The sequence below is a fragment of the Moschus berezovskii genome, chromosome 27, assembly GCF_049115385.1.
Source record: "Moschus berezovskii isolate FMDL1 chromosome 27, NW_MosBer_1.0, whole genome shotgun sequence".
Lineage (NCBI taxonomy): Eukaryota > Metazoa > Chordata > Mammalia > Artiodactyla > Moschidae > Moschus > Moschus berezovskii.
Genome location: NC_142486.1, coordinates 24,262,742 through 24,281,659, shown reverse-complemented (window position 1 = coordinate 24,281,659; position 18,918 = coordinate 24,262,742). Strand labels below are relative to the sequence as shown.

The 18,918-nt window shown below is 47.3% G+C and overlaps 1 protein-coding gene across 1 annotated transcript; it reads right to left on the bottom strand.

Moving 5' to 3' along the window:
• Positions 1-3,370: 3,370 nt before the first annotated feature.
• UMOD (uromodulin) lies at positions 3,371-17,714 on the bottom strand. Its single transcript, XM_055409594.2, has 10 exons — positions 17,568-17,714; positions 15,665-16,441; positions 15,462-15,569; positions 13,927-14,135; positions 12,852-13,000; positions 10,357-10,602; positions 6,937-7,099; positions 5,848-5,929; positions 4,638-4,679; positions 3,371-3,581 (listed from the first exon to the last, which is right to left on the bottom strand). Exons 1-10 carry the CDS (start codon positions 17,659-17,661, stop codon positions 3,520-3,522), a joined length of 1,932 nt encoding a protein of 643 aa, XP_055265569.2. The 5' UTR covers positions 17,662-17,714; the 3' UTR covers positions 3,371-3,519.
• Positions 17,715-18,918: the final 1,204 nt, after the last annotated feature.

Sequence of the window (18,918 nt, the reverse complement as noted above, 5' to 3'; positions counted from 1 at the left end):
TGAGGCATGTGGCTAAGACTGCCTTGCAAACGTCCCCTCTTATGGCCACTTTTTCTGGCCTCTTGTCTATGGATTTTTTGCCGCTTCCTTTAGGCACTCTGTTTTTCCTTGACTCCCCTGCACCAATTGCTTTCTTTATTCTCCTCTATCTGGATACTTGGGCTCTAAAATTATCATGATCATTGTCATGACAATTACCTTCTTCCTCCAGTTGTCCTTGAGAGGGCTGCTGGGTCTTATCTTTCTTTGTTACTCCATGGAATCTCCCTGGGAGGTGTCAAGTTATCTCACGGTTTCAGGTACCATCCACAGGTTGAGGAGTTCCAAATCTGTACCTCCATTCCTTACTACTTCCGTAATTTCAGATCCACCTTCCCAGGTGCCTGCTGGACTGCTTTACTTTTACTGAGATGCTCAAGGCACCTTGAACCTTAGCAGGTCCAAATCCTAACTCATCATTTCCCCTATACCCCTCCATCCTCATGGCATCCCTGGTTGGGGATCCCTCATTGGGCTCCCCTGGTGGCTCAGATGGTAAAGCGTCTGCCTGCAATGCGGGATACCTGGGTTCAATCCCTGGGTCGGGAAGATCCCCTGGAGAAGGAAATGACAACCCACTCCAGTATTCTTGCCTGGAAAATTCCATGGACGGAGGAACCTGGTGGGCTACACAGTTCATGGGGTTGCAAAGATTCGACTGGACACAACTGAGCAACTTCACTTTCAGTTTCCTCATTGCATCATCTATCTGAATCACTGGCACCACTGCTCACCGGGTCACCTGAGCTGGAAACCTGGCTCCTTCCTTTACCCCTCAGCTTAACATTTCCAGTAATCACTAATATCGCAAATAGTCGTGAACCTATCTTTCCTTCTTCAAGCCCATTTCATCAACCTTAAGTCAGGCCAGCACCATCTCTTAGAAGAGTGATTTTAACAGCTGCCTAGCGGGTCTCTTTTGCTCTTGTCCCCTTTGATTCTGTTATCTCCCTGCAGCCAGATGTCACGGCATCACCTGTCAACATTATTCCCCACCACTTGCACGCGAAGTATCCTGGGATCTGACCCCTGTTCACAGCTGCCACCTCATCTACAGCTTCTCCCGACACTATATGCTTGCTTGGATCACTCTGTGCCCAACCTCTTCCTACTGCTTACCATTCAGACTTGCCTCTTCCAGGAGGTCTTTCCAAAATTCCACAGGTGCTGCTTTTCTGTGCTCCTGCACCTCTCTGGGCTGATTGCAGTTGCATTCACTTAACCACTAACGTATCTGTCTTCCTCTGAAGGGTGTAAGATGTTTGCAGACATCAATCTTATCTTTGCAGTTCTAATGAGTACCTAGTAAGTACTAGTTGAGCTAACAAATGGACAAAAATGTCAGTATGCCTGCTTAAGACCCTTTCCTGTGAGTGATGCCTCAAACTTTTGGTGTCCAAGTCTTAGTGAAAGTTTGGTAGAAAGACACAGGCCTCAAAGCATTTGCACTTGCTGGCCCGCCACCTGTAGGCTTCCTCAGATATTCATTTTCTTACTTCCCTCAGTTTCTGCTTATCAGTGAGAACTTTCCCCAGTCATCCTATGTAAACTCACACCTTCATTGCCTTATTACTATTGCTTCCCCCTGCCCCCCCTGTCAGTTGCTTCAGTCATGACTGACTCTTTACGATCCTATGGACTGTGACCCACCAGGCTCCTCTGCCCACAGGGATTCTCCAAGCAAGAATACTGGAGTAGGTTGCCATGCCCTCCTCCAAGGGACCTTCCTGACCCAGGGATCCAACCCACGTATCTTTATGTCTCCTGCAGCGGCAGGCGGGTTCTTTACCACTAGCGCCACCTGGGAAGCCCCGGATGGCTTATCACATAGCTATTGTTTAAACTTATCCCCCCTTTAAACATAAGGTCCTTATCAGCAAGGGCTCTGTTCTGATCACTGGCAATTTCCCTGTTGCCTATAAAAGTATCAAGTCTTGAATTTATGCTCAAAATATTTGTTGAATATTGAGTTGAACAACTATCTGATAGCAAACAAGAGTAAAACGTAAAGGGAAGGGGGAAAAAAGGAACAGAGGAATAAAGGGATAAATCCTGATTTATTTTTTCCTCCAGGCCTTTGACCCTTGTTTTTTTTATGTTCTCTTGTACCTGAATCCAAGTATAGACTGTGCACACATCTAGCTGGCCCATCTGACCATGGACGTCCTCCCATAGCTCTGACATAAAGGCAGCAGGCGTGGGGATTCAGTGCCTGTCTGTGTGTGATAAGAGGTTCCCTAACTCGAGATATGCTGACCTCACAGCCCCATTTGCTGATACACACGTGTGGTTTTCCCTGGGATTAGAGGTTCCAAAAATGGGTCAGGGCCTTGGTCTCTTCTGAAAGCCACAGCTGGGGTCCAGGGAAGCAGCTGGCATCAAGGTGGACATTTCCCATGAGCATCAACTTCCTTCGGTCCACTTGTCAAAGAAGTCCAGAGCCCCTTGAGAGATCTGGGTCTCCTGGGTGGTCTCCAGTTGTGCCTCCAAGGAACCTTGTAGAGGTCTCCCTTGCAAAACATCCTCTCTCAGTGGAGTTAATGGTCTGCTTTCTGTTTTTGCTGCCAAGTCCTTGTAAACAGGTCTACCTCTCCTGCATTGGGCAGGGAGAGAAGTGCAAAGGATGGCGGGACATGCCATCTAAGTCCCTTATATAAGGATTGTGACACTCCAGGGCCTGGGGCTGTGTCTATTCCTATTCAGGACTATCTTTTCCCAGCACCTAGCATAGTGCCTGGCACATACTGGGTGCTCAAATAAATGTTTCTGGAAAGCTGAATGAACCCTGTGAGGGTATCACAGTTATCCCCATATTATAGAAGCAGCAGCCTCCTGTTATACCCTCCATTTCCGCAATGCCAGACGGACTTATAATTACTTGTTCTTTGCCCCTTCTAGACCTCAAGCTCTGGGAAGGCAGAGATTGTTTACTGCTGTATCCCCAGTACATTGCCTGGATCATAGTAGGTGACCAGCAAATATTTCTTGACTGACTGAAAGGATAGATGGATGGATAAAGTTCAGAGACAGTGTGCATTTTATTTAAGCTCATAAAACTAGAGTTTGACCCAGTCTGTGACCAGACCACGAAGCCCATGAGGGCAGGAATGGAGTCTGGTTTTTCTCACCATCAGTTCCTTAGCACCATGGACAGTGCTTACATGCAGCAGGTGCACAATAAATGCTTGTTGAATGAATGAATGACTCACAGACTGAGCTTTTATTAATTATTATTTTTCAATACCCTTTAAGGAGATAGGGACCTCACGAACAGACATATCACAAGTCCCATTTTGAGAGAAAGCAGCATTTAAAGACACGGGCTGTTTTTGGGTAGCAAAATTAAAGGGGAGAAAAATAGGAGCAGAGTGACTGAAGTGTGGGCTCCTTTATCTGTAGGTGGAGTGCTAGTCTTCATCGCCTCGCCAGTCAGTAGAAAGTGAGCTGGTAGCCACAGAGTACAGGATTTCTGGCCATTGATCACAGAGATGTCAAGGTCAAAGTGGCCGATAGAAGCAGAGGCAGCCAGTCCTGCAGGAGCCCTGAAAAGAAAGAGATTATAGGGTTTCTGCTAGCACTGATGTGCACATTTGATGTGCAAAACTACATAAAATGCTTCCTCTAAATTGACCAATTAGGAAAGGACATGTTCTCTGAGCGGATCAGCTAGAAAAAGGAAGTTTTTTTTATTTATCTGCCCTGAAAACCAGTTAGAAAAAGGTGTCCTCCCAGATGGGCCAATCTGAAAAAGGCAGCCTTTCTGCAGGTGCTCGCTGGTAGCCACTCGAAAGGGTACTCCTGTGAAGTGACCAACCTACCCAACCTTGGTGACCTTGAGGGTCAGTCACAAATGACAATCCTCTTGGAGGCACCTTGCCTCTCCAGGACTGAGCTCACTGATATTGGAATGAACCAGCTCATGTCAACACTAGGTTGGTGTAACAACCCAATCAGATCTAGGTGCCAAGAGCCAAGCGGAGCAACAGTTACACAGATTCACTTTTTATCCAGATTTTCAGACAATTCAGTGGCCATAAAAGTCAAGGGCCATTAAAATTCTGCCGGTCTCTGGTCTTTGTGGTCAGAGGAGCAGAGAAGCAGAAAACAGAGTTTTTTGTTTGTCTGCCATGTTCATCCTGGCACCAAACATCCTGACAAAGGTGTTAGAGATACATCGTGAAGCTTCAGGAAAGGCCCAAGGTGCAGATCACAATGCAGTGTGCTTGTCTACTGCGTACAGGTGTGTAACAAGCATGGGTATGTCTGCATATGCAGATTCGCACACAAGCAGCTGCAGGTGCCATGACGTTTTGTGTGTATGAATCTGTGCATGTGACCTTGTGGGTGTGTGTGAAAAAGTCTAGGTGACGTTCACTCTTGTGCACCTGTGTGTGCCTGCGTCCACGTGCACTGCCGTGGGACAGTACAGGTAAGTGTGTGCATGTGCAGCCCCAGGTCCAACACTTTCCACAAACGCAGTCACCTCTTCAGAGCTCAGGCCAAGCAGACCGGGCACTCCAGCACACCCCAGGCCAATAGATAAAAGCCCCAGATGAAGGTTTTGGTCAAGTCCCTTTGCAAAGAGGATCTGAACTTACCCAAGCTACTGGGAGCAGCCCTTGACACTGCAGCCTGGCCCCCTGTGGGAGGAAACAGAAGGATCATGCACGGGAAACCTGGAAGAAGCCCCTTCCATCTGCTCTTCCTTGCAGCCAGAGTGTGGTCTTTTTGAAACTCCAATCTGATCATCTCACTCCACTACTTTGGATCCCTTGGGGGCTGCCATTTTCAGGAGAAAAGGCCCAAAACCTTAGCAAGAACCACATGTCATTTATATTTCAATTAGAAGAAGGAGAAAGGGAAGGGGAAGGAGAAGGAAAAAAAAGAAGAAAAAAGAGAAGTACTATCATTGGAAGGACTGACGTTGAAGCTGAAACTCCAATATTTTGGCCACCTGATGCAAAAAGCTGACTCATTTGAAAAGACCCTGATGCTGGGAAAGATTGAGGGCAGGAGCAGAAGGGGATGACAGAGGATGAGATGGTTGGATGGCATCACCGACACAATGGACATGAGTTTGGGTGAATTCTGGGAGCTGGTGATGGACAGGGAGGCCTGGCGTGTTGTGGTTCATGGGGTCGCAAAGAGTCAGACACGACTGAGCGACTGAACTGATAAGGCCTTACGTTGTCTGGTCCCCCACCTCCATCAGCTCATCCACACCAACCTCTCCTCTTTTCAGCCTGCCTGGCCAGTTCCTCTAGGACCCTGGGTTCCCTCCTGCACAGGCCTTTTGCTCATTCTCTACTCTCTCCCTGGGATTCCTCCCTCTTTTCCATTTCTCCTGATCCCTGTTGATTAATCCTTTCTCAGTTTCCAAACCTCACTTGCTTTCTTCCCCAATCCTCCAGACCAGGTCTGCTTCCCCGGCGGCAAGAGCTCAGAGTTCCTGATCCATGCTCACGCCTGCACTTATCACAACTCCAGGGACAAATAATTATTTAAATGATGTCTCCTCTACCGGTCTGTAAGTGTCACACGAGCCAGGCTTGTACCCATTGCTGCTCATCCTGAGACCCCAGCCACTAACACAAGGCCTGGCACAAGGCAGGCATGAGAAGACAGCTGTGCAATAAATGAGAACCTGCAGGAGGGCAGCTTGTAGTCTACCTCGCCTCACAGGATTCACAGGAAGAGCTCCAGCTCTTCAGACCCCAGTAAGATCCCAAGTGCCAGGTTCTCCCACCTCTCCTCATCTCCAGAGAACATTTCTCACCAGGAACATGGGGAAGGGAGTGGCCTTCTTACCTCTCCGCGTGATGGGACCCAAGTTCAGTACACGCGTTTGGTCTATGATACTCCCACTGCGGAATCTGGTCTCAGGGCAGGTCTGCAGGGAGAGGGTGACAAAAAAACCTTTCCACAAGAGAGACTGAAATGAGGCCCTGCCATGGGGAGCTGGCTGCCCCCTTCATAAGGGCAACCTCTTGCCTCAGGCTGGGACTTAAGGATGGTAGAGGCAGAGGTTGTTAGGAGATCTGTATACATGAGTTCATACTCTGCCATTTGTTAGATGTATGATCTTAGGAAAGTCACTTACATTTTCTAAGCCTCTCTCCCCATATGGAAAAAGTGAAGGAAAGAAAGTGAAGTCGCTCAGTCATGTCCAACTCTTTGCAACCCCATGGACTGTAACCCACCAGGCTCCTCTGTCCATGGGATTCTCCAGGCAAGAATACTGGAGTGGGTTGCCATTTCCTTCTCCAAGGGGCTAGTAAAATACCTCCCTTATAGAGTTGCTGTGAAGTATCAAAAAGTTAACACACACAAGTTGCACTCAGTGCTTAAAAATGTCAGTTTCTGCTATTAGAACACAAGCTTGCAGATAAGTGAGAGGTTTACCAGCCTACCGCAGTGCCCTGATCTCACCCAGCTTCCCCACAGCCTCGTCTCCATCTGGCCATGCCAGCCTTGTCTTCAAGCTCTGTCTACCGCTGTACTAAAATGGAAATATGGCAGAGACATTTGTTTTCTTGTAACCTTGTGGAGAAGGCAATGGCACCCCACTCCAGTATTCTTGCCTGGAAAATCCCATGGGCGGAGGAGCCTGGTAGGCTGCAGTCCATGGGGTCGCTAAGAGTCAGACACGACTGAGCGACTTCACTTTCACTTTTCACTTTCATGCGTTGGAGAAAGAAATGGCAACCCACTCCAGTGTTCTTGCCTGGAGAATCCCAGGGACAGAGGAGCCTGGTGGGCTGCCGTCTATGGGGTCGCACAGAGTCGGACACGACTGAAGCAACTTAGCAGCAGCAACCTTGTGGCCAAGTGTCTTGGGTTATGGGAGCTGGGTGTGAGGATGTGCAAGCAGACTGAGGGAAGGGAGGTCTGACTCACAGGTCGGCACTTTTCATTCATGGTGTCACAGAGATACACTTCACAATGCAGATACACTAGGTCGTAGTTTCCGGCAAATCGGAACATCTGGACAGAAAACCGGCCCTGAGGGGACTCCCCATTCTCCTCCACTTTGATGGTTGAGTCCATAGCGCGAGGACATCTGGGAAGGGTACATCATGTAACAGGGTTGGTTATGCAAACACTCTTGGACCAGACTTCCTGGGTTCAGATCTCACTATATTGCTTATTAGCTGTGTGACTATGGGCAATTTACTCAGTCTTTCTGAGCCTGTTGCCCTATCTATGTGTGAGGAATACTAATTTCAGCTGGCATCATAAGATAGTTGTGACAATTAAATGAGTTAAAATTACAAAGTCAACAGCATGTGCCGTAAAATAGGTGCAACATGTATGTGACTCTAAAATACAAATGTAATCAGTTCAGAGCTTAAACTATCCTTCAGTTCAGTTCAGTTCAGTCGCTCAGTCATGTCCGACTCTCCGCGACCCCATGAATCACAGCACGCCAGGCCTCCCTGTTCATCACCAACTCCCGGAGTTCACTCAAACTCATGTCCACAGAGTCAGTGATGCCATCCAGCCATCTCATTCTCTGTTGTCCCCTTCTCCTCCCGCCCCCAACCTTTCCCAGCATCAGACTCTTTTCCAGTGAGTCAACTCGTCGCATGAGGTGGCCAAAGTATTGGAGTTAGTAAGCACTTTCTGATTTCCCAGGAAATGGCATTCAGGAGTCACTACCTATTATTCATTGGCTATCTACTACTGCCTGGTGTTAATTCTAACATTGGAGACATCTGAGCACTGAAGGCTGCTGGCCAAGTTGGGGTGTGTATGTGTGATCATCAGCACACATTATCACCCAGCGCACCCAAACACACATATAGAAACTCAAAACTGCACGTCCAGAGACTCACGTAGGTGCTGGGCTGGATCAGGGTACTCAGACACTCTGAGCAGGCAAATTGGGCACCCCGTCTGCTTTTTGACACTATCCACTCAAAATGGACTTAGAAAAGGGGCTGAACGCTGACTGCACAGGAGGACCGAGAAAGGAACTTCTTGGAATGGTGTTCACTTTGTTCTCTGTCCCCCACAATTCAAATCTGACTCCACTTGGCAAAAGAAAAGCCCTGTGGTTAAGGGGACCCACCTTACAAAAAGCAGAGAGAGTGGCAGCCAGCACTGCCCTTGGCAGCCCCAGGCAGTCAATCCAAATAAGGCGCCTACGTGTCTCCCCCAGCCCCTAAGCACCTCCCCAACTCATCTCCTCCTTACACCCCTGTGATATTCTGAGCATCTCACAGACTGGCAGTCCTCAGTCCAGCTCCCACCCATGCCACGGCAGAAACTCAGGGCCACAGCCAGCATTTCGTCATGCTTTATTTTCAAGACTTTTTATGGTTTTCACAATGTACATGCTCTACTTTTATACTCAGATAAACACACACACACACAAAGCTTAAAAACCCCTGCACAGTATGTTTTCTTCATGCCTGTTTCACATATGAGAACATGAATATCCAGACAGATGAGCTGACTTGTATCTTGAACTAAGAAACAGCAAACCCACGCTATGAGCCCAAGTCTCCATGATGTCCCAGTGAAGTCATGTCAGTATTTTTCAAATTTCACTTCTTTTTTGCCTAATACAGAAACCACCTCCCTGAATGTTCTCCTGTTTACCAATATCTATACTATTATTTTACATTATTATATTATTATTACTATTTTTATTTAAATCTACAAACGTTTTTGTTGAAATAGATTTATTTTTAAAGGAGATCATGACCACAGATAGCAAACCAAGGGCTTCCCAGGTGGCAAAATAAAGAATCTCCACCTGCCAATGCAGGAGATGCAAGAGATGAGGGTTCCATCCTGAGGTCAAGAAGATCCCCTGGAGTAGGAAATGGCAACCCACTTCAGTACTCCTGCCTGCAGACTTACACGGACAGAGGAGCCTGGCAGGCTACATTCCGTGGGGTCACAAAGAATTGAACGACTGAGAACACAGCACATTACTTGCTGTATATAAAACACGACCATACAAACACAGTCAGACACTCCTATTACATTATTACTTCAACACTGTTAATTGTAAAAGACCCCCAAAAGACTTCTGCTCTCCTTTCTTTTTGTTGTAAAGGGAGATTAGCAAATAGCAGAAGTGGGAACACCAGATGAGCACCCAGTTGAGCCTTTTTCCCTTGATGCGACCAGGCAGATTCTAAGAGAACTGAGACAGAAATAGGTCAGGGTCTCCTGGGAGTGCTTTCTCTGACTGCACTATTTAAACAGCAAGTCCCCTCCCTTTTTCCTACTTCATTTTTTCCTCTATAGCCCCATCATCATTCACGTGCCATGGATGGCACTTTCGTTCCATTGTTGATCCCCCCGCTTAGAATATCAGCTCTAAGGGGGCAGAGACTTTTGTCTATTCTATTCACTGTTCACACAATAAGCTTCCAGAAATATCTGTTCAGTTTATGAACGAAACTGTGAACTGCTTTCTCAGTGTGGTTCATGTTTCCCTAATGTGCTTGATTCAAAAGTAGTCCATCTGTGTCCTCCCTGTTTCAACTGACCCTTGTCTAACCATACCTCTGCTGTACTCCTCCCAGCCAAGTGCCAGCCTGCCCCTGTCAAGGGTCTGCCTTTCCATCAGGTTCCTCATCCTTTTCTGAATCCTAGACCCCCTCTGCCATCTGGTGAAGCCCATGCATTCCTCATCAAAAGTAATACTTTAAACGCATACACTAAATTACATAAGATAATAAAGAAAACCAATTAAATATAATCCATAAAATATCAAACTTAATACATTATATATTTACATATATATATATTTACAAGTACATGTTTTTGATATATATCAAATAATAAGATCTAGTAGAAATTCTAATACTATAACATAGTAACTAAAAATACTGACTTGTATGCTGCTGCTGTTGCTGCTAAGTCACTTCAGTCGTGTCCGACTCTGTGCGACCCCATAGACGGCAGCCTACCAGGCTCCCCTGTCCCTGGGATTCTCCAGGCAAGAACACTGGAGTGGGTCACCATTTCCTTCTCCAATGTGTGAAATTGAAAAGTGAAAGTGAAGTCACTCAGTCATGTCCGACTCATAGCAATCCCATGGACTGCAGCCTACCAGGCTCCTTCATCCATGGGATTTTCTAGGCAAGAGTACTGGAGTGGCTTGCCATTGCCTTCTCCGACTGACTTGTATAAATGTTTTCAAATGTCCTGCTGATACTTCTCTGGTTTGTTGCCTATATCGTAATGAATGACAGTGCCAAATTTCAGCTAGAGGTGAATGAATATAAAGATGTACTTTGCACCCATCCAAGTCTAAAGACCCTCCCTGGCTCCAAATTCCCTCCAGCGGGGCCTTACCTGTCCTGGATGATGAAGTATTTCAAGGGGTCTGTTGCATTGCTGCTGGGAGTGGCATAGCAGTTGGTCATGAGCAGTGCAAACCGGGTCAAGTCGCCCCCATCCAGCATGGTGCCGACGTAGAGAATCGCCTCTGTGGACAGGGTCACGGAGGAGCCTTGGTAGGGCTGTGTGTAGGCAGGGCTCTGGAAGAGTGCCATTCGCACGGTGAATGTGCCAGTCCCACCCATGCTGATATTGAGGGTGCTGCAGGGGGAGAGAGGCTGGTGAGAGAAACAGGAGCAAGCACAGCAACAGACAGGCCACTCTTTCTGATCTGCATTCCTGGGCAGTCCCTAGCAGTTATTTGGATTTTTATCCAGCAACAGGACTGGAATCCACCAACCCCTTGCTCTGAAAAATACAATAATCACACACAGGTCACTTAGGGATCTTGTTGAAATGCAGATTCTGGATCTGTAGCTTTGGGATAGGGCTCAAGGTTCTGCATTTCTAATAAGCTCCCAGGTGATGCTGCTGTGTCAGAAATCCTGTAACATGTCTACCCCCTCACATAGTGGCCCTTGCATTTAAGTGTGGCAAACACATTCTCAAGGGAATCACCTAGATTCTTTTTTTGATCTTAATATAGAACAGTTTTAAAAGATGGGTTATGAGTCCTACAGGCCTTAGTCAGAGTTCTGGTTCCACCTACAGCAGAGGATTAGGATTTTTAAAACGCATTATTTTAAGTCACATTAAAAACAGCCACACTGTTGGCAACTCTATGGGATTATCCTACAAGGGACACTGAAAGACTGATGCCCCAGGAAAGGGGGTACTTGAGAAACAGTAATGCGGAAGTCCATTTTAGAGGTGAGTACTGGGTTATTCGTTTGGACTTGGTGTTTTACTGGGATGAGATTTCTAGCTCAAGCCAGAGAGAGATCTGCATACAGCTGTTTTGTTCCCTGGAACCTAGCAGGTCTGGGGCATGGCCACATTGCTCCAGAGCACTTCTTGGCCAGGTGATGCTCCACACAGAGGCAGACAAGGAGCAACTGTCTTCCTTCAAGTCAGCCAAGCACCTTCATCAGTGTCAGGTGCCCTTCCCCAAGTCTGGTTGGCCCAGAAAACATGTGATCATGGACAAGCTTCAAAAAAAAAGGTCATGGTAGAGTGGAGGCTTTATGCCTGACGGCCTGGGTTTGAATCCCAACTCTGTAATTTACTATCCCCTACTAAACTTTCTTTGAACTTCAATTTCAATAATAATAATACTTACACCTTCTAGGCCATGCTAAGATTTCAATGAGGTGTTCCATGTAGAGCACTTAGCACAATGCCTGACATATTGTCAGCTCTTGATAAACACTTGTTATTATCACAACTATCATTTTTTTCCCAGTATCTGCATCACTGGCTTGTGATTCATCCTATTCAGAAATTTTCAAGTTTATTTAGCAACAGGATCCTTTTATTTTTTAAGCAATAACATTGATAAAGAAGATGTGGTACATATACACAATGGAATACTACTCAGCTATAAAAAAGGATGAAATAATGCCATTTGCAGCAACATGGAAGAAACTAGAGATGATCATACTAAGTAAAGTCAGAAAGATAAATATCATATATCACTTACACGTAGAATCTAAAATGTGGCACAAATGAAGCAATCTTTGAAACAGAAATAGACTCACAGATATATAGAACAGACCTGTGGCTATCAGGGGAAGGGGGTGTGGAGTAGGGGGGTTGGGATTAGCAGATTTAAGCTATTATACACAGAATGGATAAACAGCAAGGTCCTACTGTATAGCACTGGAAAGTAGAATCAATAACCTATAATAAACCATAATGGAAAAGAATATTAAAAAAGAATGTATAGAAATTAACACAACATTGTAAATCAACTATACTTCAATTGAAAAAAAATAAAATTAAAATTTAAAAAGTTCTCTGGTTCACATCCCCAAGTCACCTCCTTAAAGACCTTCACACTCCAAGAAGCGTAATTTGTAAACCCCTCTTTATTCAAATTTCTCCTATTTACAGAGAAAAAAACTGAGGTCCAAATATGGGGTACAATTGCCCAGTCCCATAGCAGGTCTGAACTGAGACCCCTCCCTTCTTTCCTCTGGTCCAACCACCCTACCCCTCAAATAAACCAGGGACCTTAATATGGGCTTCACCTCTGTGGAGCACTTTTGTGTTTCTAAGAAAGACAGTACATTACTGCTGAATCCATTTCACATATAAGAAGACTGATGCCTAGAATAGGGCTGTCAATTTCCCAAAGCCATTTGTGTAATAAAGCCAGGATTTGAAAGTGGGCTCCAGATTTCCTAGCTGGGCTCCTCATGGACTCTTTTTGGAGTCCAACACTGCTCCCAGCTGACTGCCTCCAATCAACTCCTTATTGGTGGCAGCTGACAGAGAAGCTGAGGTCCTGGTGGCTAAGGGTTTGTGGGGAAGAGTTGGCCAGGGACACTGGGGACCCTCTCTGGCCGCACCTGACCATTGGCTGCAGGGAGGTCTTCAGGCTGACTTTCATGTCCAGGGGATAGGAGCATGCAAAGTTGATTCTGATGTTGAGGTCACGGATGATGATCTCATCTGCCAGGTAAAGAGTGTTGCTGTATATGGCGTGGGTCTCATTTCTCTGTATTGGGGTAGGAAGGTGGGCGGAGGAAGGGTGGAAAAGGCATAGAATCTGAATAGGTTTCAAAACCAAAGGCACTGAAACTGCTGAAACTGTCCTCCCAGTTTCCATTAGCATCAGTTGTGAGCTAAGCACCCCGCACCCAAGCTGAATGCCCCACTGCATCTTTGCATTGATCCTTCAATGACCCTGAGAGGCAGGGTGACCACCTCCCTGATAATGATGGACGTTCATGAGAACTGGGTAACTCATCCATGGTGCAGGGGGTCTAAGAAGCCTGGACTCTTCCTGTTACCTCATGCCTTCTCTCACACACGCCAAAAGACTAAAAATCACATTCTGAGTCATCATTAATGGCAGATTGTCAAAAAGTCATATTTGGCAAATGACAATTACTTCCTCGTTTCTTGTCTTATTTTTTTTTTTCCTCTGTGGGGGATGAGGGAGATTCAAGGAAGCAGAACCCACTCACACAAATGTTTACCTCTGGGTCCCTTTGGAGGAGGCTTCTGTGGCTGAGGCCCTAGTTCTCTGAACACTGATAGTGCAGACTCTGCCTCCCAGAAACCATCAGAGACAAACAGATCTGCTTCTGAACTCAGTGCTGACACCTACTGGCTTAGAATAGTCATTGCCCTGTTGGGGCACCACCTTTCCCACCTGTCAAACGGGGAACTATCACTATGGATTGTCCTCTTTATTTGAAACTGCCATTTATTGAGCACTTACTTTGTGCCAATCACTGTCCTAATCACTTTGCACACAGGAACTCGTTTAACTCTCCTAACCCTATGAAGAAGTTACTATTACTCCATATTCAGCGGAAAAAGCTGAGCCACATCCAGGTTAAATAACTCACGCAGTTCACACAACTAGTAGGTGGTGGGGCTGTGCTCCGACCCTGTCCCACACCGGCCAGAACGTACCGTCATCACTGTCCCACAGGGGCCATCCCTGGCTGGGGTCACCACAGACATCCAGTCCCGGTCGCCCCTCTCAGTGAAGCCTGAGCACTGGCTGTCTTGCAGGTACATGAAGACCTTCTCAAAGCCCAGACTCTTCAGCTGGCACTTGCTCAGGGACAACTTAATGTCATCAACCCCACATTCCAGCCTGCGCTCCAGGAGGGAGAGATCTGAAATGGTCAGGGAAGGCAGGATTGGAGGCCTGGGACCACAGTTCAGGGTTCATCACATCCCCAGGTCCCAGGGCCAGCTAGCCAGGTTGGCCACCAGCTGGGGGTACTCAGAGTCATGCTGTGGTCTCCCCTCTCAGAGAGGTGGAGCCATGAGACTGGGTTCCCAGAATCACTGGATGGGTCCATGTGACTAACCACCAGCCCATGTTACCCTAAGGGTAGGCTGTACGAAAAGAAAAGTAACACATTTGGGTCATTCACTGCTCTCCCTGTGTGCTCCAATATGTCCAATTCTTTGCAACTCTATGGACAGACTGTACCCTGCCAGACTCCACAGCCCCAGCATTAAATAACATTGAACCCTAGTAAAACAAATAGCAAGCAAACAAAGCTAACAAGTTAATGGTAATTTCTTTCCCTCCTTTCTATATCGAGGGGACAATCCTCAAGATTTGCTAATGTTGTTATTATTAACACCATAAACTTGCTAATTTTCCTTGAAACCACAGAGAACAGACCTCTGGTTAAGTATTTGCAGCATATAAAGAGATCCAGGTAGATTTTTTTAATGAAAGTATTACATAGTTGCTGAAATTTAACAACTACTTTCATTGTATTTATTATTACTGCTACTGACGACCTAAAGTGTTAACTTGCCACAGATAAGTCACAGTAGTGAACTTCAACGGCCCAAGTTTACTTAAAAGAAGGTTGTGACTAAAACCAAGACTGGAATTTGGGAAACACTAGCCTGCTTTAGGAGAAGGAAATGGCAACCCACTCCAGTGTTCTTGCCTGGAGAATCCCAGGGAGGGCGGAGCCTGGTGGGCTGCCGCCTATGGGGTCGCACAGAGTCGGACACGACTGAAGTGACTTAGCAGCAGCAGCCTGCTTTAATCATTATGTATACAGGGAAACAGATTTAGAGATGGCCAGGGCCCTGCTCAGGGTCCTCAACTGGTCAGTGGAGGGCCCAGTCCAAGAAACCACAGACTGCTGGCCAGGCCTGTGTTCTTGCGCTGTGGGAATACAGCTCAAGTTAGCCTTTGGCCAACAGGTGGCAACCTCCTGCTTATCCATAGGGATTTGGGGGGCCTTCGAAAGAAGCCTGGGGTAGGGTTGTGTCAACTAAGGGGAGACTCCAGGAACCCAGAGAGCTTCTTGCTGATTTTAATGGGTATTACTGGACTGACTTTCCACTCAGATTGGATAATATGCACACGCTGGGTCATCCCCACAGGCCCCCAATTCACACACAGGAATGTGTCCCTCCCCAGGTCCCTGGCATTTCTGAGTACCACCCCACCTCCCCAGCGGCCTCACCGGTGACGTTGAAGTCCTGTTTGCACTGGCAGTGCCATTCGCCATTATCCGATTTGCAGTCCTCATCCACTCGGCACTCCTCACACGTCCCCTCCACAGAGCTGGGGTCTGCAGGGTCACAGATGCAGTCAACCAGGATGAGCTCCAGTCTCTCGGGGCGCCCATCGGGCCCAGGGTGGGGCTGCTGGGAGACACCCACTCACCTGTGCAGTAAGCCAGATGGCACTCAGGGGGCGTCGTTAGGTTGTACACGTAGTAGCCGCCGGCACAGGCCTTCACTTGGACGGGCGCGTCCCACAGGCAGCAGTCGCCGTTCCAATGCGCACAGGCCACGCGGTTCACGATGCCCTCGTCGCTCGATGGGTGCGTGCCGTTGAGCCACATAGGCGCCTCCGTGTTGCAGTGCAGGATGGGCACACAGGTCTCAGGCAGGCGCACGCCGCCCCGGCCCACGAAGCGGTACCAGCCGCCCAGACTGACATCACAGACGTGGCCGGGGCCGTACCCTGCGCTGCGCCAGTATTCGTTCAGGATGCGGTGCGCCTGGCACGGGTCAACGCACACGAGCGCGTCGCCCTCCCGCACGCAGTCTAGCCCAGGCCCACAGGAGCCCGGGGAGCACTCACAGTGCCTCCCGTCCCCACGGTAGCCCGCGGGACACACGCACGAGTAGTTGCCCTCGCCATTGACGCAGGTGGCCAGGGCGTGGCAGCGGCTGAGCCCTGGCTCTGTACACTCGTCCACATCCGTGCAGCTGAGCTCCGAGCTCAGGAGGAAACCTTCGGGGCAGACGCATGTGTAGGAGCCCAGCGTGTTCACGCAGCTGCTGGTGGCGGAGCAGTTGTGCGCCCCCGGAACGGCGCATTCGTCCAGATCCGCACACTCGAGGCCGTCGCCAGTGAAGCCCTCCTGGCAGGTGCAGGTCGTGGCAGCCCCGTCCACCATACAAGTGGCATTGCCGTGACATTCAGAGCAGCTTTCTGCAGACAGAAAAGGCCAGATTCAGAGTGGGGGCCGCTAGGCCACTGTTCACCAAGAGACTCTTTCCATGGTCCTTAGGGTTCTTTAAGACAGAGTAGACCCCCTTTGAAAGAAACAAATCAAACTTCCCTGATGTCTAAACACCCACCTGCATTCTTGTGTTAAGCACTGCATTCAAGCTGTATGGTCTTTTCAAACCTCCACCTTTCCACCCCCAGAAGAATAATGCAGAGTTCCTGACACTTCGGTAAGGACTTAGGCAACCCTGTCACCCCTTCCCCAACTTGATATATTCTATGCCTTTTGCTCAGATCTCCTTCCCTGGCTCCCCTCTCTGCCTGGGAGTGGCACTGACCCTTTGTGTGTTCCTCTGTGACAATAATAACAGTGAAGGTGGTGAGCTGTCATGTATTAAGCACTTAGGATATGCCAGACACTGAGATAGGCATTTTCTATCCATTATCTAATAGAATCCACTCCAGTGACCCTGAGGGATGACTTTTGTATTTAGCCATTAAAAGGTGAGGACAATTTGAGATTCAGAAGGTTTAATCTACTTGCTTAGTTGGTAAGCAGCAGAGCCAGGACACAAATCGAGGTTGCAGGACCACAGTATGTGTGCTCCATGATGACACAATGGTCTTTACTCTGTTCCAGAGAACTCCAGTTGGGGGTTGTGTACAGGTGTCTAGCTCCCTTCTCCAAGAGAAAGCTAACAGCAATGTGCAACCCAATGGAAGGGTCACTTACGTGTGAAAGGGGATGTCTTTGGGTCCCACCCAGGTATGTTCATATCCCTTTTGTGGTTGAGTATGTTCTTGGCCTTCCAGTAAAGTGCCAGGGGTTGGTTAGTTATGTTCTAAACTTTTGTCTCTCAATACGTGATCCAAGGATCACACCATTAGCATCATCTGGGAGCTCGTTAGAATGCAGAGTCTCAGGCCCAACCCCAGGCCTACTGAATTAGAATTTGCATTTTCGTAAAATTTCTGGGTGAGTTGTATGTCTATTAAAGTATAAAAATGAATTTAGAATAAAGACTATGCAAAACCCAAGCATAAAAGGAGAGGGACTGAGACTTCTTCTGCTAGTGGTGACCCTGCTCTCTACACACACAGCACTTACTTGCTGATGAGGTGTCAGTTGCTGCAGGTATGATGACCCAAGAGGTCACCACCACTGCCATCCACATCAAGGTTGGAGAGAAAAGACACTTCATCCTTTCTGCTCCTCACAGCTTCTTCTGATCTGAGAAGACTTTCCCAAAGGCAAGGAAAGGACAGCCTCTTGAGATTTCCTTCCCGTCCCTGATCCCTGAAGTCCTGTGAACAGAGTCAGATGAGATAAATACATGATGGAACTCCCTTCCCCACAATTGGGAAAAGCGCTTTGGTTGTGCACTGTGCAAGTCCAGGAGATGCCATTTATGTGAACCACAAAAAGCGTGTAGTGCCGTGGTCCTTGCTTTGGTAGAGTTTTCCCCTCTGTGGCCTTACTCTTAATTCCCACCACATCCCAGCCTCAGTTCCCCAAGTCTCAGTGCGTTTGAAAGAGCTGAGTCTCTCACCTGGAGCAGGAACCTGCAAGACGTTGGGGGTAGGTGTTCTGGACTCACCATTTTATTGGAGGCACCCTTCCGATCCCCTCACGGAAAACTCTGAACTTTCCTAGATGCATTTATTCAGTCAACAGAAATTTATTGAGTAGTTACTATGTGCCAAACAGGAAGCTAAGCACCAAATTACAGACAAGGTCCCTGACTTCATGCAGTGCACATATTGTGAAGAAGTGGCTTGAGATAAGCAGTTTGAGAGGTGATTAATCTTCATAATGCATTTTAATGTTTCCAGAGTGCTCAGATATTATTTCACTCACCTGGCAAAATAATCTACTAATACCCCAGTTTTTATAGGAGCATCATAAAGTAGCAGGGCGGTTAAAGGTATAGTACCTGGTGGCTGCAACAAGGATTTGAACCCCTATTTTACCAATCACTATGATTGGTAAACTCACATGTGACATTGGGCAATGTATTTCACTTCGCTAAGACTCAGTTTCCTCATCTATGAAATAGAGATTATTGTTTGCACAAACTGAGTGGCTACAATGCATCAGGCTCAGTGTGAAGTCTCCTGTTAGTAAAGAACCTGCTTCATAGGAAAAGTGTTTTACAAACCTTAGTGACCATGATCTGCTGCAAGGAAAATATTTTATGCCATGATCCAGTACAATTGCTTATACACATACACACACATGCACACATGAAATAAATGTTTTACAAAACAGTTCTTACCATTACTACGTGCATTCCTTGCTAATATATCTTATTGTATCTAATTAAAAGAAAATTCTGAATGTAACCCACAAATGATTCCGTAATCCACTAATGGGCTGTGAACTATAGTTTGGCTAATAACGGACTGCATATTATCATCCCGGTACTAACAAAGATGATATGAGCAAAGCAGGTTCAGAG